The sequence below is a fragment of the Pelodiscus sinensis genome, chromosome 28, assembly GCF_049634645.1.
Source record: "Pelodiscus sinensis isolate JC-2024 chromosome 28, ASM4963464v1, whole genome shotgun sequence".
Classification (NCBI taxonomy): domain Eukaryota; kingdom Metazoa; phylum Chordata; order Testudines; family Trionychidae; genus Pelodiscus; species Pelodiscus sinensis.
In genome coordinates this window covers 1,282,145-1,308,938 of record NC_134738.1, presented here as the reverse complement: position 1 = coordinate 1,308,938, position 26,794 = coordinate 1,282,145, and the positions used below count along the sequence as shown (strand labels likewise).

Sequence of the window (26,794 nt, the reverse complement as noted above, 5' to 3'; positions counted from 1 at the left end):
GCTGGGGCTCCGCATACATTTTTGCTTACGTAAAGGGCTCCGGAGCTCAAAAAGTTTGAGAACCGCTGTTCTAAGGACTCTGTGCTTGTTTAATTCCCCATATCATCTATAAAATCTTTTATGTTAACCCTATTGGAGGGTAAAAGATACTGGTAAAAAATTAGCCTTGGTCAATCCCTGATGAAACTGCTACTCTTTAGCATGTTGTTAAAGTAACAGTGTTTGTTCCAGAAGCACCTGTAAGTGTGACAGTAACTGACTTGCATCTAAGAGGTTTGAAGAGCTTTACACATGTGGCCTTTTGATACCCATGTGTCTTACCTGCTTTTTACACAGAGAGTTTCCATGCTAGGTATACAGGGCTCACTATAACCAGCTGATGTATTTAAATATGGTTTGCTCTGTCCAAGCTCAGGTCACAATCATATTTAAAATCGCATCAGTTAAAAGCTTGTATTTTCAAATCTGTTTTTCTAGTATAGAGGTGAGAATAGAGTCCAGTAATGCTGGTTTCCAGTCTGTTGCTTGGAATGATAAGACTACACTGCTGCATAACAGGCTTTGCCTAAGGAATTCATAGAGATTTCTTATAGTGGGGCCTTAGATTAATCTAATAATGGTGCACTAGAAAGTGAACGGTGCAACTTCTTTAAATAAAAAATTGCATGTGAGATTATGAGCTCAACTCTAGACCTCATCTCCTTTGTGAAGTGGTGCCCTATGGCAGCTGACCTGTTCTCTTTATAGCGCTGTCATTGAGCATACCAACAGAGTGATTTTCCTAGAAGATGACGACGTAGCCGCTGTGGTGGATGGTCGTCTTTCTATCCACCGGATCAAACGCACAGCGGGCGACCACCCTGGACGTGCTGTCCAGACCTTGCAGATGGAACTTCAGCAGATCATGAAGGGTAAAAGTTCTTTACATTTGAATATGGGACCGTTCTCTGCCCATGGGAGCCAATGGTTTAATAATCAAAACTGTAGGGTTTAGGATCCTAGCTCCCATTCAGAAGCATCCCTTGCTTCCCAGATTGGTCCCCAAGAGAAAATAGAACTTGTCATTTTGGATCAGACCATGGGACCATCAAGTCTGATGTCTGACCTTCAGCAATAACCAGTTCCCGGTGCATTGGTGAAAGGCCAAATAACAGCAGCGTGCACCTTTCTTGTTAACACAATCACATACAGGAGTGAGAAAAATCACCCCATTCTAACAATCGGCATGTTCGTTGTCATGTGTTCACCTTTTCATTGCATACCTGTTCAATAGTATAATGAAGTTTCCATTGTGTGTGTGTGGTTTCTTTTTAAGGTAACTTCAGTTCATTTATGCAGAAGGAAATTTTTGAGCAACCAGAATCTGTTGTTAACACAATGAGAGGAAGAGTCAACTTTGATGATTACACTGGTAATTTAAATTAATCCTTTCACTGTTTTAAACCTGGTGCTTGCCAAATGGCGGTGGGGTGGTGTAGAGCAGAAGCACGGCCAAAGAGAACGATGTCCTATGTCTACAAGAGGAAGTGCCATTGCAGAGAAGGGGCCTTCCATGGCTGTGTGGGGATAGTTCATTCTACTGACAGAGTTGCCATTTATAATGGCTGCTTCTATATGAGCGCCCTCTCTGCTAGGAAGTAGACTGAGCCAGACTAAGGAGTTATACAGTCATCAGAGGGGCCCTGGGGATCGGTGTGTTATATCTGTCCTTGAGCAACAGGGCTATCCTTACTTTTCCATCCAAATCCCTTACAGTGAATCTGGGGGGATTGAAGGATCACATCAAGGAGATTCAGCGGTGTCGACGGTTAATCCTGATTGCTTGTGGGACAAGTTACCATGCTGGAGTTGCAGTAAGTGGTTGTGACTATTTCCTTGCAAACTGATCTGAATTAGCTGCTGCCGTCTACTGTATATTTTAGAGTTCATGTGTCTGTCTGTGTGTCCATCCGTCTGTTTAATCACTCCTCCTAAACAGTGTAAGCTACGACCACCAAATTTGGTTCACAGCTTTCTCTTACAACTTAAATCAAGGTCAGGATCTGATTGTGCCGGGACGATGGGATGTGCATGGAATGGGATTGTTTTGCATCAGATGGAAAGGGAGGGATGTGAGAACAGAGACAGTTATACTCACGAATGACCACAGGGGGGCAGCACATGCCCCAACCCTGGGAAGCAGTCGCTGGCCAGCAGCACGTACCCTGCCACCTCTACCTCCGCTGGGGAGCAGCTGCTGTCTGCTGCATGGCCCCTGTTACCCTGGGCTGCCCCCCAGGTCACTGTGGCATGCATCCCCCATTGTCCCATGTGGCCCCTGCTGCCCACAGGCCACGTCCCTCCCTCTGCTACCCCCCAGACCAGGTTGGAATCTAATCAGCCTCTTCAGCCAGGTTGCAGACAAACACATTTTGTAAAATAATATTTTAAACAATGTTTGATCTAAACAACTGCGTGGTATTCTAGTCATCACCACTCCAGATTGTGGGTCTGTCCCTAGGGATCATATTTCAATATCATGGTCATAAGCAGCCTTTTCATATTACGGATCCAGTGTGACTTTTGAGTCTAGGTCTAGCGAATAGGCTTGGGTTATATTTTCATTGACCTGCATGATGGTGTTTTTACAGTAATATTTTCCAATTCTTAGCAATTTGAGTAGTAATAGAGATGTAGCCGTGTTAGTCTGGTCTAGCTGAAACAAAAGACAGGACTATGCAGCACTTTCAAGACTAACAAGATGGTTTATTAGGTGATGAGCTTTCATGGGCCAGACCCACTTCCTCAGATCAAATTCTGGAAGAAAATTGGCATGACCATATATACCAAAGGGATAAAAAAAAATGAACACACATAAAATAGACAAATCAGATTTTAGAACAGAGGTGTATGGGGGGGAGGTTAATGTCTGTGAGGTAATGATATTAGAGGTGATAATTGGAGAAGCTATCTTTGTAATGGGTGAGATAATTAGCATCTTTGTTAAGTCCCGTTCGTAAAGTGTCAAATTTAAGCATGAATGATAGTTGATGAACTGTCTACCTCATAGAAGTGGGTCTGGCCCATGAAAGCTCATCACCTAATAAACCATCTTGTTAGTCTTGAAAGTGCTGCATAGTCCTGTCTTTTGTTTTAGCAATTTGAGGGCTTTTTTGGATTCAGGACCTTTTTGTTAAAATGGGGTTAAACACACTGTAACTTCTTGACCTCTCTATTTTACCAGACCCGTCAAGTGCTTGAAGAATTGACTGAATTGCCTGTTATGGTTGAACTAGCCAGTGACTTTTTGGACAGGAATACGCCAGTCTTCCGAGATGACGTCTGCTTTTTTATCAGCCAGTCAGGTAGGGTTACTCCTCTACTACAAAGGAGAAATCCACAGCCAAATTCTGCACTCTGTGAGTAGGACTCATGGGGAGTTAACCACTGTAGAATTTAGCTATGGAAAGGCTTATCTCATCCATCTTCATACCAGTGCACTGGACACGTACTGTTGTGTTTTGTCCAGTCAGTCAGAAATGTGGCAAAAATGTTTGTGCCCTTTCTCTGGAAAGAATTTTCCCCAATTTAATAAAATAGAACTTGCTGTTATATGGAATATCAGGTTAAAGATGTCTCTTATTGTTCCTTTACACACCTATAGAAGCCTCATCCAGTGGCTTTTGAAATCCATCAGGTCCATAGACATACATAATTTAACACAAACGATTATACAAGAATATATAAAATAGTAAATCACAAACTAGAATGGAGCATAAGGTAAAACACACTTAGAACAAATGGCATTCTTAATGAACTATATTACGCTGAAACCAGATGAATGCATTTTTAATATTAAAGGTCATTTGCAACAAAGCAAGGTCATTATGCCCTTCTGTGGTGTCCTGTTAGTCTGAAAGCTTGAACTTTCATATGAAAAGGCATATTTGGACAGAAATAGTTTTTTTTCCCCTTCTTTCCTACCACTATACAGTAGGAAAAATATTATTACTTTTTTATAAAAATAAAGTTTCCTTGGATGTATGTGCTGGAAGTGCATGGTAGTGTTTCAGCCACTTTGACTATTCCAACTTTGGCTCTTGTTTTGAATGCATATGTGTTTGCTGCTTTTCTCCAGGAGCAATGCCGTTTTTTCTAACATGGTTCCTGTTTGTTAATGTATCATAGAGACACACATGCCCTTAAACTTTGGATATCACCAATAAACAGGATTCCCCTGATAATACCTGCATTATTCTTGTTGTCTCCTGGGGGAAGAACATGGCTGAATGTCTCCAAATGCTAGAAAACCAAAGTAAATGTTGAGGTTACAAATAGCCCTTCCTAAATCTTTGCTTTAGCCTTTTAAAAATTCTTCAGTCTGTGGTGATGATCTAAGCATTGTAGCATGCTGTCAGGGATTTCTGAATATTGCTACATTATAGTAAAAGTAGAATTTACCGATAACAACCTTGTTTTTATTACCTCTTGATGATACTTGTATTGTACACATAGGCTGTGTCTAGACTGCATCCCTTTTTCGTAAAAGGGATACAAATTAGACCTATCGCAATTGCAAATGAAGCAGGGATTTAAATCCCCCCCCACTTCATTAGCATAAAAATGGCTGCCGCTTTTTCTGGCTCGGAGCTTTGCTGGAAAAAAGCGCCAGTCTAGAAGCGGATCTTTCGAAAAATAAAGCCTTTTCCGAAAGATCCCTTATTTTAAGAGGGATAAGGGATCTTTCGGAAAAGGCTTTATTTTCCGAAAGATCCGCTTCTAGACTGGCGCTTTTTTCCGGCAAAGCTCCAAGCTGGAAAAAAGCGGCAGCCATTTTTATGCTAATGAAGTGGGGGGAGATTTAAATCCCCGCTTCATTTGCAATTGCGATAGGTCTAATTTGCATCCCTTTTATGGAAAAGGGATGCAGTCTAGACACAGCCATAGAGGGAAAGCTTGCTTGGGTATTACTTATTAACACTTTCCAGTGAGACATGGCAAAATTAAGGGATTTTTCTGTCCAGTACTGTCTCTGTGTGCAGTAGAAGGCTGCATATACACTGGCATGATTTTGCGCAAATTCTTTTAACGGAAAAGTTTTTCCGTTAAAAGTATTTGTGCAAGAGAGCATCTAAACTGGCATGTGCCTTTGCACAAAAGATTTGCTTTTGCAGAAAAGCATCTGTGTCAGTGTCGACGCTCTCTTGTGCAAGAAAGCTCCGATGGCCATTTTAGCCATCAGGCTTTCTTGCGCAAGAAATTGATGTTACCTGTCTACACTGGCCTCTTGTGCAAGAACAGTTGCACAAGAGGACTTATCTCTGAGCGGGAGCGTCAGAGTGTTTGCGCAAGAAGCACTGATTTCATACAGTAGAACATCAGTGTTCTTGCTCAAATACTTGTGGCCAGTGTAGACAGACAGGAAGATTTTGCGCAAAAGCAATTGCTTTTGCGCAAAATCTTGCCAGTGTAGATGCAGCCGAAGTGTATTTATCAATAGAATTTTATGCTTGCTTTTTCAGAGGCTGTAAATTGTTTTTGTCTAATTCTCTTAAGAAAACCTGACTGTATTCTTCCTGTCTGATGAAAACAATTGACTGAGTCAGCCCCATCTCACATGTACAACCTAGGCCTTTGAGATACCATTTTGAAAAGGGTTAAATTGCATGGCATTTTAAGCCAGATCCAGGCCAGTGTGTGTGACCAGAACACCCCTATAACTTAGACTGATCCCATTGTTTTCTACAGACTGTAGATGCCAAACCATGTTTTGTTTTTCAGGGGAGAGGAAATTTCTGGAGGAAACTACCAAAAATGGAGTCTTAACAGGTTGCAGCACAACTCTTGAGTAAAGAATATTAGAGGCATTTGGGGGCTGTAGAAATTCACACGACTAAGCCAGCACTTACTCCAATGGGCCCAACTCTCTGCCAACCCCAATCTTGCTTTTAGAATTTTTTAACGCCAGAATATTTTAAATAGGTGCATAGGAGGATGTTAGGAATTGTGACATTTATCCTTTGCATGGAAATGTTAACATCATTTAAGATCTTGCATAGGTAGTATATTTGGGCATGATTAACTTGCAACTGTATATGTATTAAATCATTTGACAAAGTGGAGTGTTCTTGACTCATGGTGAATTACTAATTACTAAGGTAGAAGAGAACTGTTTTCATTATAATTTCCAAGATATACCCAAATGTACCATTCCTGCTGAACACTGTTTCCATTACACTAAGCATAAGGGTAACCGTTGATCTCCTTCGGTATCCGTTTCAGGTCTGCAAGTATTGCACATTTCCAGGATGATGCTCTGGTTTGCAATGACATAACAAACATCTGCTGACTGACCTGTTTGAGTTTCAGCAGCCTCCAGTGCAGAGTAGTACAAAGGCTTGTGATCATCTTGCCTATAATTGATCTTCAGTTGTGACTGTGTAAATGTATCTCTGCAGGTGAGACAGCAGATACTTTGATGGGCCTTCGGTACTGCAAGGAGCGGGGAGCCCTCACTGTAGGGATAACGAATACCGTGGGCAGTTCCATTTCGAGAGAGACAGACTGCGGTGTCCATATCAACGCAGGACCAGAGATTGGTGTGGCCAGCACAAAGGTGAATACCATGTTTATAGTTCTCGCGTTCATTGGAAGACTGGTTGCCTCAGCTTTCTAGTCTATCTGAAGCTCATTAACCATACCTGGTATGTTACATTTTGAGATTTTAACAGTTTATATATTAGCTAACTTCTGCCTATTTGAAAAAAACTAACTCCCAGCTGTGTTGGTACAAATTTAATAAGACTAAAACTACTACAGGTTGGACTTCCCTGGTCCGGCACCCTTGGGACCTGACTGGTCCTGGATGAGGGATTTTGCCGGACCAAGGGAGGTCATATCTGGCCCCCTTCCTACTAGCCCTTCCAGCACTAGACTGACCGCAGGCCCAGCTGCCCTGCTGGTCTCCGCCCCGCTTTCCCTCCATCCAGGCAACCCCGCTTGCAGCACACTGGGCTCCTGCCCCACCAAGCAGCCAAACTGGGGTGCACCTGGCAGCCTAGCTGAACAGCTCCCGTTGTGACGTGCTGGTCCCAGCCCCTCCACGCAGCATTGCTGCAGTGCTCTGGGCTTCTGGCCCCTCTGGGCAGTGCTGGGCAGCCCAACTGGGGTGTGCTGAGCAGCCCTGCTGCGGAGCACCAGGCTCACAACCCTACCAAGCAGCCCCTCTGGGGCACTCCTGGCTTCTCAGCTGTGGGGACCTAGGCTCCTGACTCCAGTCTGCAGGTCTCCTAGGCACCAGCCCTCCACTGGGATCCTCTGGTCCTGGAACCCCCATGGTCCTGCCGGATCACAGATGTTGCCTGACCAGAGAGACCCGGTTTACAGAGGTTCCACCTGTACAGACTTTCAGTGAGCCACAAGATGCTGCTATGGAATTTGTCTTAATATTTGAAATCAGGGAACAGCGTGAATTCATTCTTTGATCCAAAGAGAAATGTAGGTAAGAAAAAAGCTATTTAAAGAACAAGAATTATTTTCATTGTTTTATTTTAAACTGTTTCAGTCTTACTACACAGGTCAAAGGAATTAAAAATACAATAGCTAACATTGCTGCGTACATAGCAGTGAATCCAGGCATGGCCAAAGATTTGACATTACCCATAACCAAAAGAGCCTGCTTGTTGTACAGCCTGCCTGTGCATTTAAGATGGACGATTCAGTCACTGATCAGCAGGGCTGCAGCTTGCTGGGAACATTTTTAAGGGACTCTGAGTTGACAGAATTACCAATGTAAAGAGAGAGAGCCGTGCCATTAACACACAGTGGGACACCTCGTTGCTACTTGGGTGGCTCCCTGTTACCCTGCTTTTCATTCCAAGTCTGTCCCTATTTAATAGACCAGCTGGCTTTAGCTATAAAAAGTTAGTAGAACTCTATTTTTATTTAAGCTTGTTTTAAAATGAGCTAATTTAGTGGCTCTTGGCACATGCACCGTTCTCAATCCAGATTCTCCTCTCACTTAACTTGCTATAAATCTGGAATAATCATTCAAGTTGATGGACTTATAGCTATAGAAATTAAAGAAAAATCAGTCCTGTTAACATGAAAATCATACTGTGATCTACTTGGTAAATCCTCCAATCCCTCCTGCAGTTAAGGCTTTCCAGCTGCTTCTTCAGGGATTCTTCTGTGAAGCAAGAAATGTAAATCAAATTACACCATGCTGTAAAGGTTAGCAGGTTGGGGCTGTGGACTCTCACGTTCCAAATTTGAGGAGCCCATATTTTCAGCCCTGTCCAATTAAAATAAGAATAAGAGGAGGTCACAGCAGAATAGAATTGTGCAGACAATGTACATACATAATTCTCATTGAAGGCAGAGGTCTTGGCCCTTGGTAAACACTTTTATATCTCTCCTCCTGTTCTTTGTGGTGTCACAGTGGCATGTTATAGCTTACCTTAATGCTCATACAGTATCAGCCCAAATGAAGTTTGGTCAGATACTGTATAAGGGAAACGTGTAAGAGAAAATGGAGGCTCTGAAACTAGGGGACAAGGAGGAATCTGCTTATTTGCCACACAAACTGCACTCTCAGCTGGTTTCAGGATAACTTCCAGAGCTGATGGCAGAAAAAGCTCCAAGATGTTTTGAAAGTCTTTCTGGTTTTTGTCAGGGCATTTTTCCAACATCTCTCTCATAGTTTGCCCCCAGGTGCTCCAGCTGTGGTGCTGGTGACAAAAGAGGGGATTAAATGTCTGAATTATTCTGATGAAAGGAAATAGCTGCACTTAACGGCAGTAATTTTAGCAAACAGCCTTCTTTAAAAAAAAAAAAAAGTGCATAGCTGTCTACTAACTGTGAGGTTTAATTGCCCTGCCTGATGCAGCTGACTGTTTAAGGTACAGCGTAAGATACTTGCTTTGTTGCTTTTGCTTGCTCAAGGGCTTCTGCCCTGTGAAATCTGCTTTGATTTAGTTAAGTGTAGGGGAAAGAGATGATGTCAATCTGCTACATAAATTCAGCCAAAAACCACATTTGAGTTTTTAACAGGTCATTGGGGAGTTCAGTCATGGAAAATTCATGACTTCTTGCAAAAACTCTTGTGTGAGCTATATGTCCCTAGCCTGATTTCGCACTGCCAATGCTGTACAGTTTGTAGGTCACTGAAAACACGTTTTGTCTCTAGTGATGCAGAGATTTACCTGTACGTGCTGCAAATGAACAGCTCTAGAAAATGTTGCTCAGACAATCCAGTTTGAGAACATAAGAATCCAAAAAGCAGCCTTTGCTGGTGACAGAAAGAAATTGAAGCAGTGTTAAAATTGCTCTTGAATTAGTACAGACAACTTTTATACTTCAACAGTAATGCTACAAAGTGGTGGGAGCAGTTTTCGATATCAAACTTTGTTACAAAACTAAACTTCTTTACAATTTCTGCAGCAGATTAATTGTTAAACTTGTTTCCCATAATGATGTATGCATAATTACAAAACTTTTTCTTTGTACAAATTTTAGATAGCAGAATACATTTCTTGATTGTGCTATGTGGTGGTAGAATGCATGACTACCAAAAAAATCAAAACTGGCCCCAACTCTCCCGCCCCCCCTTTTCCAGTTATATTACACTTTTCTTTGAAGCATTTCACATATTAAGCCTTGAAACAGCTGTGTTTTATGCTAGGGAAGCAGAAACTTGTTAAGGATAATTACTTTAATTTGAAAATTTAGCTACCACCTGTAAATTCACTTGTTTCTGAAGGTGCACACTGTTTGAATCCCTGGTTTTCTTTGCTGCAAGAAGTGCAATTTGTCATCTGTTTGAACAATGTTTCTTTTTTTACTTTATTATACAGTCTAAGAAAGCTCAATTTGCATTTCCCTGACTCATTCGCTCATCATCATCATCATTTGCCTTATGAGATTTTAGTAGCGAAGTCCCCCTCTTTAATTCTTGTTTTACAAGAAGTCGGTTAAAAAATTGCAAGCGAGACTGTGCACTAATATCTGCCAAGGCCAGCCTGGGGAAGATGGTTCTTAGTCAAACTCTTTGGATTGAAGTATCTTGATTCAACTCTCAGGTTCATATTCCAAATGGTTTGTAAGAAGAAATGCTGGTCTTTACCTGGGGTTAGTCATCTTCTAACGGGTGGATCAGAATTTATCACCATAGAGATGGAGAGCAAGAATAATTACCTCCAATGTTCCTCCTCATCCAGGTGAATCAGTGGTGTTTTTGTCATTGGCTCCAATGGCACCAACTTTTAGCCTTTTTACTGCACTTTTGACTAAATTTTCATTCTATGTAAAGTCAAATTTTCCACTTTGTTGGCTGTTCTTATGACACATTCTTTACCATGCACTGTTCATGAACACTGCGTGTGTGTCTTAGCTAAGGCAGTTAGGAAAGAAATCGGAGCACAACTGATCAGGAGGGTTCACAATTTGAACAGATGTCTTGCACGTTTCAGTTCCTTGTTTTCTTAATTAGGGTGGAAGGTGTTTTTTTGCAGTTGGAAACTAGCAGATTTACCCAGCATTGCTCAGGTCCTTATCTCTAGGAATGGTTGGGATTTTTTCATTTTTGGAAACTAAAAGGAAAATGTGCATGCTGTATTTTTGATTGCATCAGGGAGGGGGTTTGGTTATGGGGGAGGCTCAGGGCAGGGAGGTGCAGCAGGGGTGGGCAATAATTTGTTATGGGGACCACTCCAATCATTTGGAAAGTGGGCAAGGGCCACACTCTTCCATGATATTAATGGAGGAAATGCAGGGTCTGGGATGGAGGTTGGGTGCAGAAGGGAGACTGGAGTAAGGGATCAGGGTACAGGAGGACATGTGGGGTCTGGGAGGGAGTTTGGGTGAAGGAGGCAGTTGTGGCCTGGGGCACTGGACTGAGGTGCAGGGGTCTGGGATGTGACTAGGGCAGGAGTTGTGGTCTGGGGCAGGTGATTGAGGTGCCAGATCTGGGAAGGGATATGGGCAGAAGATTTAGGTATGTGGAGTAGGGGAGCAGAGGGTGAGGGAAGGGAGGGGCTGGGGTACCAGAGGCAGGCCCTGGCCGGGAGACTTACCTGGGTGACTCCCGGCCAGCAGCCCAGCAGATTTATAACGCAGCCTCCTGCCTACCCCGCCCCCACACATGCTGCAGGGCCATGTGTGTGTGAATAACTACGAGCCAGAGAGGAGGGGACGTGATGCTCCATGGTTGCCTGTTTTGGGCCAGAAACTGGCCAATGGGATTGTACGGCGGCAGGGACAGCTCCTGAAGCTTCCCCCTCCCTCCCCTCCAGCTTCACAATTTTGAAAGCGAAACGGCCCAGCAGCCACTTTTCTGAGCAGCATGCGAGGGGAAGTGGTCAAGCAAGGAGCTTGCCTGGGGCTCCCTGCTGCATCCGTGGGTCAGATTCAGTGGCTTGACAGGCCGTACTTTGCCCAGGCCTGGAGCGGAGGATGCTGGAATGAGCAGGGGGTGGGGGACATGGGGCTTGAGGTGGGCAGGGTTAGGGGGGGCGCAGGAGTAAGTGTGGGAGGGGCTCAGGACAGAGGATGGGAGGTGCAGAACTCAGGGCAGGGGATGGAGAGTTCGGGCGGAGCTTACTGGGGACGGCTGTGGCAGCGAGGGTGGCGGTGCTCCGGCAGCATCTCCTCCTGGGTGCTAGGGCTGCACTCCCTGGCTGACAGCTCCTCGTGGGGAGCTGGGGCTGTGGGGGCCAGCCCCAGCCTCCAGCTGGTCAGGGCTGAGGAGTTCTGGGCCTGGGCCCTCACCTCCAGCAGGATCTGTCCAGGGGAGGGGCTCTGTGGGCTGCCCATAGACTCCTGCTGCCACTCCCCTCACGTGCTGCAACTGGTCTGGGGGAGGGGGCAGGGTTTGGGGGCCAGCCCTAGCCTCCATTTTCCCCCCCTTCCCATGCTCTGCAGCTGGGGGGGGGGGAGCATCTCCTAAGAATGTGGAGGGAACTGTGCTGCAGTTCCTGGCATTTCCTGCCGTGGGGCATCTCCTCAGAGGTTGGGGATGGGCCACAGTTCCTGGCCCCCACCTCCCTGTGTGTGTGTGAGGGGGGCTCTCCTGGAGGAGTTGAGTTGGGGGGGAGGCTCCCCACTCATCTGGTATTGTTTGGGGGGGCAATATGGCCACTTACCTGGTTTGGTGGCTGGACATTTGGAGCCCCATCCCCCACTGGCCACTCTCCTGCTGCCTACAGTGGTCAGTCTGCAGTATCGCTGTCCTTCAATCAGCCCCCTCCCTTTCCGTGTTATGGAAAACAGTCCCTTTCCAGGCACTCTGTTTTCCTCGCACAACCAAATCTTGACCTTGCTTTAAGTTAAGAAGAAGCTGCTTCCCAAATTTGGTGGTCATTACGGTTACCCGAGAAGTTCTAGAGCAGTGTTTCTTAAGCTTTTTAAGACCGAGGAACACCAAACATTTTTTCTTTTAGGAACACCAAGGATTTTTTGTTGAGCCAAAAAAGGGGGAGGGGGAGTTATTAAAAAGGTCACCTGGCCCTTTAAGGGCAGCCATTTTGAACTCTTGTTCTCCATGGCACACCTCCGACTGCCTCACGACACACCGGTGTGCCGCAGAACACAATTTAAGAAACACTGTTCTAGAGCAAATGGACTCCCAGACAGACAGATGTACTTTAATGTATAGATAGATAGGTGATGACTTTCATGACAAAAACAAAATCAAAAGACTAGTCTGAAACTGCTTGTTCTAAGTGGACATTCAAAAAGAAGAAATTAAATCCTGAACCAGTTCATGTACCTATTAAAAGCTATACATTTAAACCACAAAAATGGTGTGTGGTTTACCATCTGATAGCAGTGCTGTCTTAGGGTACGTCTAGACTACATGCCTCTGTCGCCAGAGGCATGTAGATTAGGCTATCCGACATAGGAAAATGAAGCGGCAATTTAAATAATCGCCGCTTCATTCAAATTTACATGGCTGCCGCGCTGAGCCGACAAACAGCTGATCAGCTGTTTGTCGGCTCAGCACGATAGTCTGGACGCGCGGGTGTCAACATCAAAGGAATGAGGAATGAGGCATACCTGGGTGGTTGACAAATACCTGTGATATCGACACCCGCGCGTCCAGACTATCGCGCTGAGCCATGTAAATTTAAATGAAGCAGCGATTATTTAAATCGCTGCTTCATTTTCCTATGTCTGGTAGCCTAATCTACATGCCTCTGGCGACAGAGGCATGTAGTCTAGACATACCCTTAATTGTATGAATCTCCGACTCTTGCACAGGGTGTGTTAATTTCACCATGCCATTGTTTAACTCTTAACAATATGGCACCTTTACGATATTTTTAAATCTTAACTACTAAAGGAGAGCCCCAAGCCTTGGACTTGATTCTCTTATGTTATATTCCTTGTATGACTCTGACTGATTTATTTTCAAAGGTGCCAGTGAAATTCAGTGCTAACTAGGCACATAACTTCCTAAAACCCTCAGACATTACTCTGTTGACAAGAGTGCAAGGTGTTCTGAATAGCTTGTATAAATGCATAGTCTTGGAATGCCTGACACTAAGGTATGAAAGTGGTGAGACTTGGGCACAGGAGATTCTAGAAGTGTTAAGACTCAGTGGCTGGCTAATCCTCACAAAATCGTAGTCTATCGGGGGATATCTGATGTGCTTCTAAACGTGACGGCATTTATGTCTCTCCTCCTTAGGCCTACACTAGCCAGTTTGTTTCTCTGGTGATGTTTGCCCTCATGATGTGCGATGATAGAATTTCTATGCAAGAAAGACGCAAAGAGATAATACGTGGTCTAAAGGTATTACCAGGTATGAAGCATCTGTCTGTGATACTGCATATACACTGTCCTGCGTGGGGAGGGGGGAAATGTGGCTCCTGGGGGAGGGCTGGCACAGGGTCTATGCAGCACTTTGTCCCACTGAAGAACCAGGCTTTGGGGTGAGATGAAGCTTGTGGGGGAATCCGATGGAGGGTACTTTCGCATCTCCATGTGAACTTCCGACCTGATTCTCATCCAGAAGCATAGCTTGGCAGAGCAGCATGCCTGGCCTTCGGTGCAAGGGAGAATCCAGCTCAGTACATCACTGCTGCATAGTTGCAGTTGATATGAAAGGACGTCAGACATGTTCGCTTGCTCCTAGTACTGACCAGACTTTGGCATGCATGTGTGTGCGTGTGCGTGGCTTCAGGCTTGTGTGTTGACTTATCCTTTTGCCTCTTCTAACTAATAGATTTGATCAAAGAAGTGCTGAGTATGGATGATGAGATCCAGAAACTGGCAACAGAGCTTTACCATCAGAAGTCTGTCTTAATTATGGGACGTGGCTATCACTATGCTACATGTCTGGAGGGAGCTCTGGTAAGGAATTTCTCTTCTGTTCCCCTACCCAAACTGCCTTTGGTAGAGCTGCCTGCGAAGTGCAACTGCACTTACCATGGGTCTCAGGATTGTGTGAACTTTAAACATGGGCACCGCTTGTCCCAATCCAACCTCATTGCACTCCATTCGTGCTACATGAACTTGGCTCTGGTGCTGGAAGTTGCTTGAATGATTGAGGGATTGTTTTCCCAGGGTGCTCAGTAGCCATGTAATCGGGGCCAGATTTTCAAAACTGACTAGCACACCCAACCCATTGAAGATCTGACCCGGTGTCTTGTTTTCAGCAGGAACTGTGTGCTGCTACTAGTGACACTTAATATTTCCTCTTGTCACAGTGGCCTTTTCAAGCCCTCTCTCAAACATCCAGTCTTCGTGCTTGAAAGGAGGGCGACATTATCCATTCTACAGATGGGTTTAAAGAGAAACACCGAATCACCCAAACCTGTAGTGTCAGGGGCAGATGAGGCTATAGAGGGTGTGATGGCCTCTGAGCCGCTTGACACAGGTGTAACACTCTTCTAGGTTTCCTGTGTTCTTTAGCTGATTTATGCAAACAGACTGGACTGGAGTTCACAAATGAACAACCTCCACATTGCAAGGAAGGGTGATTAACCGGAGAACTGGTTTATGCATCGTCATAGGAAAAACATGTCCCTGTACTTGCTCAGTATTCTGGGCCAGAGCCAAACTGTAGCTTGATTAATAGGGCTCTATCTCCATCTTCCTCTCCAGAAAATTAAAGAAATCACATACATGCACTCGGAAGGTATAATGGCTGGTGAGCTGAAACATGGTCCCCTCGCCCTGGTAGACAAACTGATGCCTGTTATCATGATCATCATGAGGGACCACACGTATGCAAAGTGCCAGAATGCTCTCCAGCAGGTTATTGCACGGCAGGTGAGTATTCAGAGATGGACACGGCTGGGATCCTGCACAATCTAGATGTTTAAATTGCTCCTTTCGTCAGTAAAAAGCTCAAGAAATGTTCAGATTGGGATCGCTAGAACTGCTTTAAGCAGTTGTACGGTGCCCCTGAAAGGGTTCCTTTGTGAATGCCTGTTCCAGGCAAGCAGTAACAACCAATGTTGCCGCTAATCTTTTCTAGCCACGTGCAGAATAAATTGTGTATGTGCACCAAGGCATGTGAGAATGTGCACCACCAGTAGAAACAATCTAGCTGTGGGTGGTCTGCTAAGCAGATGGGCAGCATTTGAATCTCTGAGTGGCTACACGAGCATACAGGGAAATCTGGTAATAATTTTGTTCCCATCTAACGAGTGTTCAGTGATGTCAGTCTGGTTAGGCTAATGCTTAAAATTGGATTCTGAAGTCTGTTGGGGCTTTTAAGTGGCAGTTTCTATAAGAAACATAAAGGTAATAGTCTAGAGTGTGGCTTATTAGTTTAAAGAGGTTTGTTTATCTTGAATTTCCAAAGCTGTACAATGTGAACTGTTGTGAAGGAAGAATGCAACCTTTTAAAAAAATGAAATAATATTACTCTCCCTCTATATGCAAGCCCCAAGTAATGAAGGAAAATGCTCAGTGTTTTTAAAGACCAATAGAAGAAACATTTTCCTTTACATTTTAATGACCGGAGTTTTAAAAATACTTTCTCCACAAATACAGCAGCATTGTGACCCAAACTGTCCCCTTCATTAGCATAGAGAGTAGAATTTGCACAGTAAAAGAGAGGCAGTCCTGCATGTTGAACACATAAAATTGCCTTTCCCCCAGGCTTGTGAGAGAGATGCACATCCTAAGCTGTAAGGCCTTGGTGCTACTGCTGATCATATAAATTTGAAGAATTTGCAAGAATGCTGTAGAGTCTTCCCCATAAAAAGTCACCTCTAGTAAGGCCAGGGACCAGACACCATCCCTCGCATGCCCCAAATTTTAGACTCACCTATCGGAAGGGGAGGAGGAAGAGCAACCGCTTGGATTATGGTAACTGAAATACTATTGCTCGTCTCACTTGCAAGGTTCCTGCCCTTCTTGATCAGTGGAAGTTTTGCCAGAGATTTCAGCAGAAGCAAGAAGGGGCCCTATCATGAGCATTGTGCATCTCGTTCTCTCTCTCTGCCTGATACTTACTGGCCCCTCTCTTCCTTCCAGGGACGACCGGTAGTGATTTGTGATAAGGAAGACACAGAGACAATTATGAACAATAAGAGGACAATCAAAGTTCCTCATTCTGTGGACTGTCTGCAAGGAATCCTGAGCGTGATCCCTTTACAGCTTCTGGCTTTCCACCTTGCAGTGCTCAGAGGCTATGACGTAAGTACTAACCTACCTTTAACGCCCTCCTTTATGGTGTACACACTGTCCAAACTTCAGCAGTCAATCTGTTCTTCTGAACAGAACCCCAAGAAGTTCGGTAAACTCATTCGCACCTTTAATCTAACACAGATTTCATGATCAAGTCATTGGAGGAACAGTTACTGCAGAATTAAGTGACTTATGTTAATGACAGATAACAAACACGTTTCCTGCTTTATAACACTGGCTACTCCGTTTTCGGAACCTGGACCTCTTCGCACAGTGCAACTAGAAGTTAGATCTGCCATTCCTTGTTAAAAAAGCCAAATTATGGCTCAGGTATTGCTACCATCCATACCCAGACTCCTGCAGAAATATTTTGCAGATCCAGGACACTTTACGAACTTGATCACAATCACTCCTGCAGGTTTTGCAGAATGTTTCCACAAAGCTGTCTTCCCTTCTGCATTTCTCATATCTCAGGGCACAACTGCACAGAGGCTTTGTGCACAGCAAGTCGGGCAGTATTTCAGAGTCCACACAAGCTACTTAATGTATGGCAGCTCCAGAGCTGTCGATCCACTTCCTGTCTTGTGTGGACAAGCCCTCAGTGTGCAGGAAACTAAGTTTATCACTTGAGCTAGATCAGGGACCAGAGAAGTTTCCCGTTTTCTTATTTATTAACAGTTCTCTCAGCTGAATTACTGTTTCCACTGTGCTCTTAACAAAACTACACTCAAGTGGTCTGTTTCCTACTTGAAAACCCTAGTAAAGAATATTTGAATGAAAATTCACACTTTGTGCGTGTTTCAGTTTGAGAAAATATTTTTCAAAGTGCTATAAGTTTGCAGACTTGTAAGAGTTAACAATCTTACATGACATACTTATGTCCAACATTCAGTACCAGGGCTTGATTCCCCTTTTTAAGGCTAAAATTGTAAAATTATTTTAAACTACGGAAGACTGAATAGTTCCTTGCAGTAATTTGTCTTCTCCGTTCTTTAAAAATACCTGTGTGACTGTGACCAATCCTTTATGCCTCAGTTTACACATCTTAAAATAGATGTATTAAACCTCTCTGAAGTAAATAAATAGTTTAAGCCTATGCAGCAGAGGCCTATGAAAAGCAATTTTGCAAACTGGTTTTTTTTCATTATACTTATTTACTTGTTTGGACAATAGCCTTTTAACAGATGCCAGCAACTTTAATATTGACTTATCTTAAGTGGCCTTTCATGAAGTGTAAAATACAATATATGTGGTCTTGCTTACAAAAAATCATTTTTTTCTCTTACAGGTTGATTTTCCAAGAAATCTGGCCAAATCTGTAACTGTTGAGTAAAAGCACCTCTGAATCTTAAGGGCATGGGGAAGTAAATGAAGAGACTTTTTTGGTACTAGAATACCTTAATTTTTAAAGTCCCCTAGATCAAATCTTCTTTTGCTAAATCATTTGTGTATCAAATCACCATAATTGTTACATTAGTGATTGTCAAATTGCTTCCATATCACTAGCTTTGTGTTGTTGAACGATAAGATTTTCATGACAGGTGTTACCTAGAAGACTTGGTAATCTTCTAAAGAAAGCAATTGGAGGGATTTTTTAATTTAAAGAGATAATTTAGATATAAGTGAACCTCACTGATGTATCTGCAGTGCCTTCAGCAAGTGAAGGGGCAGGCCACCACATGATATTAAAATTAAAGCTGTAATTGCCCACGAATGAATATACTGAACTTAGATCAAATTCTTCCCTGTTTACATAAAGGAAAATCCAGTGACTAATCAGCATCTCCCTTTACATCTTTTTAGGTAATTTGGTTAGCGGGCCTAAAATTAGCCTCCGAAAGGATCTTATCTAAATCAAATGCTGAGCAGCTGACAATCCTGCCAAGTGGGGCAAAATCTGTTCTTAGACAACGACTAAGGAGTAATTGCAATTTAGTCAGTGGAACAAGTGAGCAGCATCTGACCCAGTTCTGGAGAGTTTACCAGAATAGAAGGTACGCTGGCACTGTTCAGAGGCCCGGGGAAGAGGAATCAGTTGCTCTCACATGAGCGCTGTAACACTAAAGAGAATCCCAATTTAGGTGCTGGGCTTATGTTGCTGCTGCTAATGCGCTGCTGTTGTGAGCAAGTGTAATTTAGAACATGAACAAAAAACTTGCTCTAAGAACCAGGATCCTTGTGTGTTTCAGCCTTCCTGCTTACTCCATTCCATGTGTGCTCACACAAAGGCAGGGACGGCGCTAAATGTAGGCTTGCTACACTTGATAGCATCCCTGAATATCCTTCATGGACTGATGTCTTTGTTTGACTGTTGGGAGAATTGCAGGGAACAAATTCATGGCTTTCATTTTCATTGCTGCAGCTGTTCGGTTGGGTTTTTTCTCTTAGTGCTAGTGTCAGCAGCTAGCTTCAGAGTGGTGTAGATTTCAAGAGTAAGACCAGTTGAAATCTAGGGAAATAAACAGAAAGCTTCGGTCACAAGACCACAAAAGCTGTAAGTAGCCTGCATTGGACTAAAAGCAGATGGTGTTAAATAGCAATGGTCTCTCGGACTCAAACAGCCAGAGTTGCACAGAAGGTAGATAAAAAACACAGCACTGAAAGTGAAGCCTGTAGCTTATAATTCTTAATGGCACACTTAAGGTCACCTAGCCATATTTAGTAATTTTTTTCTTCACAAAATGTAATATTTTGAGCTTGTAGACTTGCTCTGTTGCCAGAGCGACTGTCTGATATTAGGGTAAGACCTTGGTTGTCTGAGCGAGTATTCTGTAGTCTGTTGCTGAATTGCATAATCCAGACTGACTCGGAAGACAATTGCCCAAACTCAAGTGGATTCAAAAGAACCATGACTGGACATACTTTAAAGTTCTTACCAGTTCAATACGAAAATGTAGGAGCTGGTCACAGCTCAGTTTTACCATCTTAACAAGAGCCAGAAGCCATTCCATGAAACCAATAATAAGCGGGGACTTGATTTTTCTTTAAATGACAGACTTGAGTACAGTTATTAACGCATTGGATGTGGGCCATTTATTGTGTTCAGCTGCTAATTTGTATTTAGGAACGAAATAGTAAATATAGCAATGTAATTCCTACAGTATTTGCTTATTTCAGTAGATGCAAATTCCCCAATACATCTTAGCCTAACCTGGTGATGGAGTCTTCCCCACAATGATTTATGAACAAGCAACTTTTCTGGTGTAGCCAAGTACTTAGCTAAAGACAGCCAGGTCTCTTCTTCCTGCCAACCCTCTTTCCGAGGCAACCTGCCTCTGCTTATATTAGCTGTTAAACTTGGAAGGACTGACGGGTAAAGGGTGAATGTGCAGGCTGATATCCCTGTTCACAGTGATTCTAGGGTAAATGAAACCCTAAGAGGGAAGCATTCTGGGTACGCTCTTGTGCCAATCGATTTCCTGGCGAGGAATTGATTTGGAGGTCATTTTCCCTAATCAACTCTGTGGAAAATTAGCTAGAATTGCTTGTGTCTAGGCTTGTACAGATGAGTTTTTATTGTAGAAGTAGGGCAGCTGCTTCTCTGCTGGCATAAGAAGTAATATCCTAGATATATTCTAAATATGAATTGCTACATGGTAGAAAATCTGAGAACAGCAAGTGCTTAATATTTATGAAAAGAAAGTAGCTATGTTTGTATAAAGGACCAAAGAAACAAGATACTAAATTAAAGAGATGTAGATTGACAGTTTCTATACAAAGCTGTTTTACCTTGTGAGATTGTATAAATGTGGCAAAGTCAGTCACTCACTGGGTTTGAGGGTAGGATGGACAGCCCCTATTCATTATGAAGTCACGTAAGACTTACTGCAAAGACTTTTCATTAGTTAGTAATTGAGCAAATTAACCTCAATGATTAAATTCAGCTCGATTTTGTAAATTGCAGAGGACGAGGTTAAATCAGGAAACTGCATTAAGATCCGAAACTCAGCCTGGAAATGTTTTTGACTAGACTATCAGATATTGCAATGCATAATACGAATGTGACCGCTTAGTATCTAAGAATGTTATGGAACACACTCACTGTGAATAATTTTTTGAATGATTCTGGTATGATATCCTTAAAGCATTGCGTTACTGCCAATTGACATCCCAGTGCTGTGCAAGTGTACAGAGGATTTTCTCATCTTGCTTTTTATCTAGCTGTCTGACATTTTGATGAAACAAATGTTCTGTCCCCACCTCTCTTCTCTCTAGACTAGTTTGTTGTCCTGCTGCTAGCTGGAAGTTTTCAAATGTCTTGTGCTCTCTGAAATGAATGTTTCGATTACTGAGCCAGTAACATGAATTCCTTCCTAACTGATATATTAAAAGAAATTCAGTAGCCCTCTCCCTAAAATTGAGCCTCACATCCATCAAATGCATAGGCCCGCCCTTACTGTTTGTCTGAAAAGCATTTTTACTCAGTTGATGGATATTTTGTTTTAGTGCATATACTTGTCTCCTGGTCTACATGCATAAAAGCTTCAACAATAACTCCTCCACTGCTGCTATTTCAAGAGAAGAAATTAAAGGCTGTCTCCCAATTTAACTAAGCCAGAGTGTTTTTTAAACTTACAGAAATTCCATGAAAAATTGTCTAGTTCTAAGGACACTGCTCTTCCCTGTGGAAGTGTTAGTGTATTTGCTAAGCAGAGCTCGTTGTAGCTTACTCCTGGAACATGAGGCGGGTGTGTTGATACCAGGGCGTACAGTAGCAGAAGCACTACCCAGTGTGAGAGTGTTGCATCAAAGAGAGACAGGAGGTGCTGTGTGTGTTTAAAATCTTGACATTTACTGCTCCATCACATTTTAGCAGCACCATGCCATTTGGAACGTGCCCCACGGCTTAGTACGTCATGGGATTTGCCAGGTTGGGAAGGTTTTAACAAAGGATGTTAAAATCTGTTTTTGTAAACATGTAACTGCTGACCTTTTCAGTGATTGCAGGTTGACGTGGGGCAACATGGGGAGCAGGTGCTTGTGGGGATACAGAGGCAACAGTACAGGGAGGGGGAAGCTGCTTGTAACCCCGAGGGTTAACCATTGAGCCCAGACGCCTTCATTAGCCATGTACACAGGTACACGTTCACATCCCTAGTTTTAACTAGCACCTCTGGATGTGGGGGCGAAATTGTTCTGATCTGTAATTTGCTTGGAAGGAAAGCACGGATGTTGCGGATATTCTTTGGGCAGAACAATTAACCTCAGCTTTTCTGAACAGCAAGACCCAAAAGCAACGCACCCGGACTCTGGTCTGTTCTACATTGTGCACCGATAAAGAAGTTGCCCTGAAAGAACAGTTTCCAATGTAAGATGAACAAACTCCAGCTAGAAATAATGGTGATGCGCTTCGGGAGCACGTGTGTTCTGTGAAATATCTTTGGTTGACTTAAAAGGCAAATTGTGTAATTAATTGCAAAAGGGGGCGGGGGAGTCGCAGCTTTAAAAACCTTTCCCCTGCTTGTATTTAAACTGCTGTAAACATGGAAGACGAAATGCACAGGAATGTTTGAAAATCCGAGTCAGTGAGTGTTCCAGAAGCACGTTGTAACCCAGCTCCATCCTACTGTGCTACCAAAGGGAGATGTGTTCCATTCAGGGCTATGATTGCAGCACTTTGGGGGCATGCCTGGATTGACAGAGCTATGGCTACACAAACCCACCCAGGACCCAAGTGCACCTCCTGCCGTTATCTCATGTCACTGCAGCTTCCCTATTAACGTTATTCAAGCTGGTGCGGCGCCGCCTGCGTGGGCTGCCTTCTCCGCGCGTTGCAGTGTAGACACAGCCTGTGCCTGAAGATAGCGTTAGATGGGATGTTGAACTTCTCTTGAATAATCTGCCCTGTTCCCGAAGTTACCTGCTTGTCCGCTAGACCCCAGGCAGCCCTCAGAATGGAAGACAAAGGGGTCAGGGAACAAAGCAAGCCATGCTAAAACAGACTGTGAATGGTTGTGGAAATGGTTAGGTCCAGGCAAGTATCCATGGGACGTTTACCTCAAGGCACGGGATCCCTCCCTGTGCAAGAAAACTGACACGGGGAAAATAGTTGGTGTCTGTCTGAATTGAAGGCCAACTTAGTTTTCTTTGCTCCTTCAGAGCGTGTACATAGAAATGGGAAGTGGCAAATATTTCTTCCTTTCTCACGTTGTTTCTTTTGCGAGTACATATCAGCTGGCTTGGTTTATGGGGACCACTCTGTATCTTGCGTTCTGTTGTATGCTGTCTGCTGAAGAGGTTTTATGGTGTTGTGTAGTATTTTATAATTTGGGTTTTGTCTTTTTCTTACTTTTTGTGTGTCACCTTGGAATAAAACGAAGTGCCCAACGTGAAACAGAGAGATGTCATCTTTAGTTAAATCCATCTTCATTTCCATCGCATCAGATTTTTTTTATTGCTAAAAAGATCTGCACTAACACATTAGTTGAAGGAGCATTAGTCTGTAAAAATGTTAAGTGAAGCAGAATATTCATTGCATGATTGAAGATCTGACTGGAGCCTAAGGTTCCCAGTACTGATTTAGGAATCCAGCTTCCCCCCCAGGCCACCAGGATGCCAGGAATTACCTTGATCTGCAGCGTCCATGTGTGTAGCAGTTACCATACTTCATCTTGCCCCTGAACTCAGCGCTCCAGGTGGGAGTAAAACTCTGCAATGGCCAATTACAGAACAGCCTACCCTATGAAAACTTCCTGCTGCACCATGTTGCTTACTGATGGGTTCATCTCCTGAAATGCTCCGTGAGCATTCGTATCCCTTCTAATCTAGCCATGCTCGTTATCCCTATTGTGATCTAGATTTAAAAGCCTGCGTTGCAGATGCCCAACAATTGAATGGATTCCAGGGGATGTAACAGTAGAAGTTTGGGGGCACATTTTGCTGCTGTTTACAAAGCTTCCCAGAAGTGGCTGATGCCGATTGAATCCTACCCTGTCACCGAGGTGTGGGGAGCCCCCAGGCCTGGCACCCCCATCTGCAGCCAGATGTGACCCTCGGCCGGCAGGTAGAACAGAAGGTTTGTTGATTCACGGCTGCTGCGCAGCACAGGAACCAGGAGCAGTCAGTCCATCCATCTCGGGGGGAAGGGCCCTGTTCCCCCATCCTGCTCCAGGCCCCCTGAGAGAGAGACCCACAGACTCAGCAACCGCTCCCAGCCTTCAGGCAACCTGCCTCCCCCTTTGTCTAGCTTCCTGGGCACAAGGTGTCACAAAGTGCCTCTGGTCACGGCCCCTCCCAGGCTCAGGTGATGGCAACCATTGCCCACCTGCTGGGCAGCATTCGCTCCGTGCGTCACACCCGAATCCCTAACCCCATCTAGATCGGGGACTGGCAACGCCATTCACAAACCTTTGGCAGACTGGTAACATTGGATTTGCATATTTTCATATTCATTATGCAAATAAAATGTTACAAGGCTGCCTAGCCCCAATCCAGCCCCTAGCTCCCCAGTGCCTAACACCCTTTGACCCCCACTCCTGTGCCCTCTGCCCTTTGACCCTTAACCTCTGATCCCTACAGTCTATGCCAACACCCTCTTGCCCCATGACCCCACCATTGCCTCATGCATCACCCCTTTGCCCCACCCCACCCCCATGCTCACCAGAGCAAGGCTGCCCTCTCCAGGGAGCGTGACCATTACTGCCGTGTGAGCAGGGAGAGCAGCCCTCCCTCATGCCTCCTCCCTCCCCAAGTGTGTCTTGCACCTCCATGGGTGGGTGGGGGAGCACGCAGCCCCGACCAGCTGTCATGGGGGGGGGGAGAAGGGAGGGAGATGCTGTGTGGGTGGGGGAGAGCGGGAATCGGAGCCCTGGGGAGGCGCCTTCTGCCGCCACTGGTGAAAATGGCTGCACAGGCAGGGGGAAAAGGCACTGGCAGTGTGTGTGCCCCTCTCCATCACACCCACCTCCCTCTCCAAGCCCAGAAGGAGGGAGGCGCCACCGTGGCTGCTAGAGGAGAACCGCTTGGAAAAGGTGGCTTGAGCTCCCAGAGCTGCCGCAGCCTGGCAACCAGCAGTGGGAACTGCTGATCTAGATAGAGCAGTGACCAGGCAAACACCTAGGCTACGTCTACACTGGCATGATTTTCTGGAAATGCTTTTAATGGAAAAGTTTTCCGTTAAAAGCATTTTCGGAAAAGCGCGTTTAGATTGGCAGGACGCTTTTCCGCAAAAACACTTTTTGCGGAAGAGCGTCCGTGGCCAATCTAGATGCGCTTTTCTGCAAAAAAGCCCCGATCGCTATTTTCGCAATCGGGGCTTTTTTGCGGAAAACAAATCTTTGCTGTCTACACTGGCCCTTTTGCACAAAAGTTTTTCGGAAAAAGACTTTTGCCCGAATGGGAGCAGCATGGTACTTCCGCAAAAGCACTGACCATCTTACATGAGCTCATCAGTGCTTTTCCGGAAATTCAAGCGGCCAGTGTAGACAGCTGGCAAGTTTTTCCGCAAAAGCAGATGATTTTGCGGAAAAACTTGCCAGTCTAGACACAGCCCTGGGGTTACTGAGGTCAGTAGAAGCCACATGAAGCAGACAGTGAATACAATCCCCACTTGGTCATAGCCATGCTCTTAGCCTCACCCAGCTCCATTCCTGGGGTAGCCTCTGTTGCCACTCCCAGGGTGGGTGAGACTTGAAGTGGCCACCCTGCACTCCCCAGGGGAATGCCTTAGCCCCTTGTCCACTCCAGAAGTCGGGCCACCTCCCTCCCTTCAGCGGGCCCTTTATCCTGCCTCTAATACTGGGGCCAGCCAGGGCCGGCCCGAGCCCTTTTGGCGCCCCGGCCTGGCCACTGCTGCTGGCTCATGTGCCAATGCAGGGCCCCACAGCTGTGGGGGGAAGGGTGCTGTGGGAGCCGGGCGCGTGGCGCCTGGTGGCAGCTATAAGGGATGCCGCATGCCCCTTACAGCTGCCATTAGGCGCCCCCCATCGGTTGGCACCTTGGGCAGCTGCCCGGCTCACCCATGCCTCAGTCTGGCCCTGGGGCCAGCTCCATCCCTGGGACAGCCTGTGTTGGCAGTGCTGTGGGGTGTCTTTGTACTTTGACTGCCCCAAGCCTTAAAATCTGGGTCCCTGTGATTCTCCAGAAACAGACAATCTGGCAATGCCGGGTGCGGGACACGGATCTGTAACTTCAGTGGAACAGGAGCAGGGAGAACAGGCACGGTACTTCTCCAAGGGCTGTTCTAGACTCAGATTGACAGGCTCAGGCTGGAATGGACCATCATGGACCTCTAGCCCAGGGGGGTTTCTACCTTTTCCCATTTAAAGCCCACAGAGCCTCACCCACCCTCTCCTGTCACAGACCCCTAACCCCAGGCTAAATTCTCAGGTCAGGATTCCCGTTACAGAGAAGCCACCGTTTCCATGTGGGGTTCAGCCAGGCCAGGAAGGTGTAAAGCAGAGATCTCAGCCTCCTATCCAGCCAGCCATTCCAGGCTGGCGCAGTTGTGCAATCCAGCCTGGGGGGGGGGGCTGTCCATTCCTGTTCCAAGTGCTGCTCTCTTCCCTCCCCCCCCCCACAAGAAGGTGGCTTCGGGGATTATGGGACTGTGTCTGGCACATGGGGGCAGCAGTGGTCAGGCCCTTCTCATTGCAAAGCTTGGGGAATGGAAACGAACAGCCTCTCCCCCTCCACCACCAGGACTCCTGAGCTAGAGAGTACAACCGCTCTGGCCAGGGACAGCTTGAGGGTGGTGTAAAGGGTGTTTGAAACAATCAAACCATGATCTCTGCTCTGCCCGGTTCAGATGGAGTGCAGCCTTCCTCTACTCAGCTGTTGGGTGGAAAATTGGCTCCCTAAGTTAGCAGCTGCTGGTTTTAATGGTCAAGTCGGTAACGTGCCCCCCACTCCTGAAGCCCTGCCAAACACATCTCTGCCCAGGCACAGGGGGCCGTGACTGGTTAGTGCCCAACCCCGCCTAGTCTGCACTCCTGGGCCAAGCCCACACTAGCCAGCTCACCTGCTGGCCGCAATCGCTCAGTGCTGCGTCACGGGGATGCTGCAGAGCTACGCCACTGCTGCCTCTGGGGATGGATCATCTGGGAGCAGAGGGATGTAGCAGCACCAGTCTCCCGCCCCGCAGCTCTTCCCACCTTCCATGCAAGTCCCTTAGGTTTAAACTGGAGCCAGCTCAAGGCTGCTCTAGATTAGGCTGTGGAGCAGCTGGAGGCAAGA

The 26,794-nt window shown here is 45.3% G+C and overlaps 1 protein-coding gene across 2 annotated transcripts in view; it reads left to right on the top strand.

The window, feature by feature from the left end:
- GFPT1 (glutamine--fructose-6-phosphate transaminase 1) overlaps nt 1-22,955 on the top strand; it is a 63,691-nt gene extending 40,736 nt beyond the window's left edge. For both annotated transcript variants that reach the window (XM_075910966.1, XM_075910965.1), the window contains 10 exons: nt 748-911; nt 1,316-1,411; nt 1,756-1,853; nt 3,224-3,344; nt 6,438-6,595; nt 13,667-13,781; nt 14,205-14,332; nt 15,086-15,253; nt 16,469-16,630; nt 17,910-22,955. In XM_075910966.1, the coding sequence (XP_075767081.1) occupies nt 748-911; nt 1,316-1,411; nt 1,756-1,853; nt 3,224-3,344; nt 6,438-6,595; nt 13,667-13,781; nt 14,205-14,332; nt 15,086-15,253; nt 16,469-16,630; nt 17,910-17,954 (1,255 nt within the window). In that variant the 3' untranslated portion in view covers nt 17,955-22,955. The remainder of the gene's footprint in view (nt 1-747; nt 912-1,315; nt 1,412-1,755; nt 1,854-3,223; nt 3,345-6,437; nt 6,596-13,666; nt 13,782-14,204; nt 14,333-15,085; nt 15,254-16,468; nt 16,631-17,909) is intronic.
- Nucleotides 22,956-26,794: the final 3,839 nt, after the last annotated feature.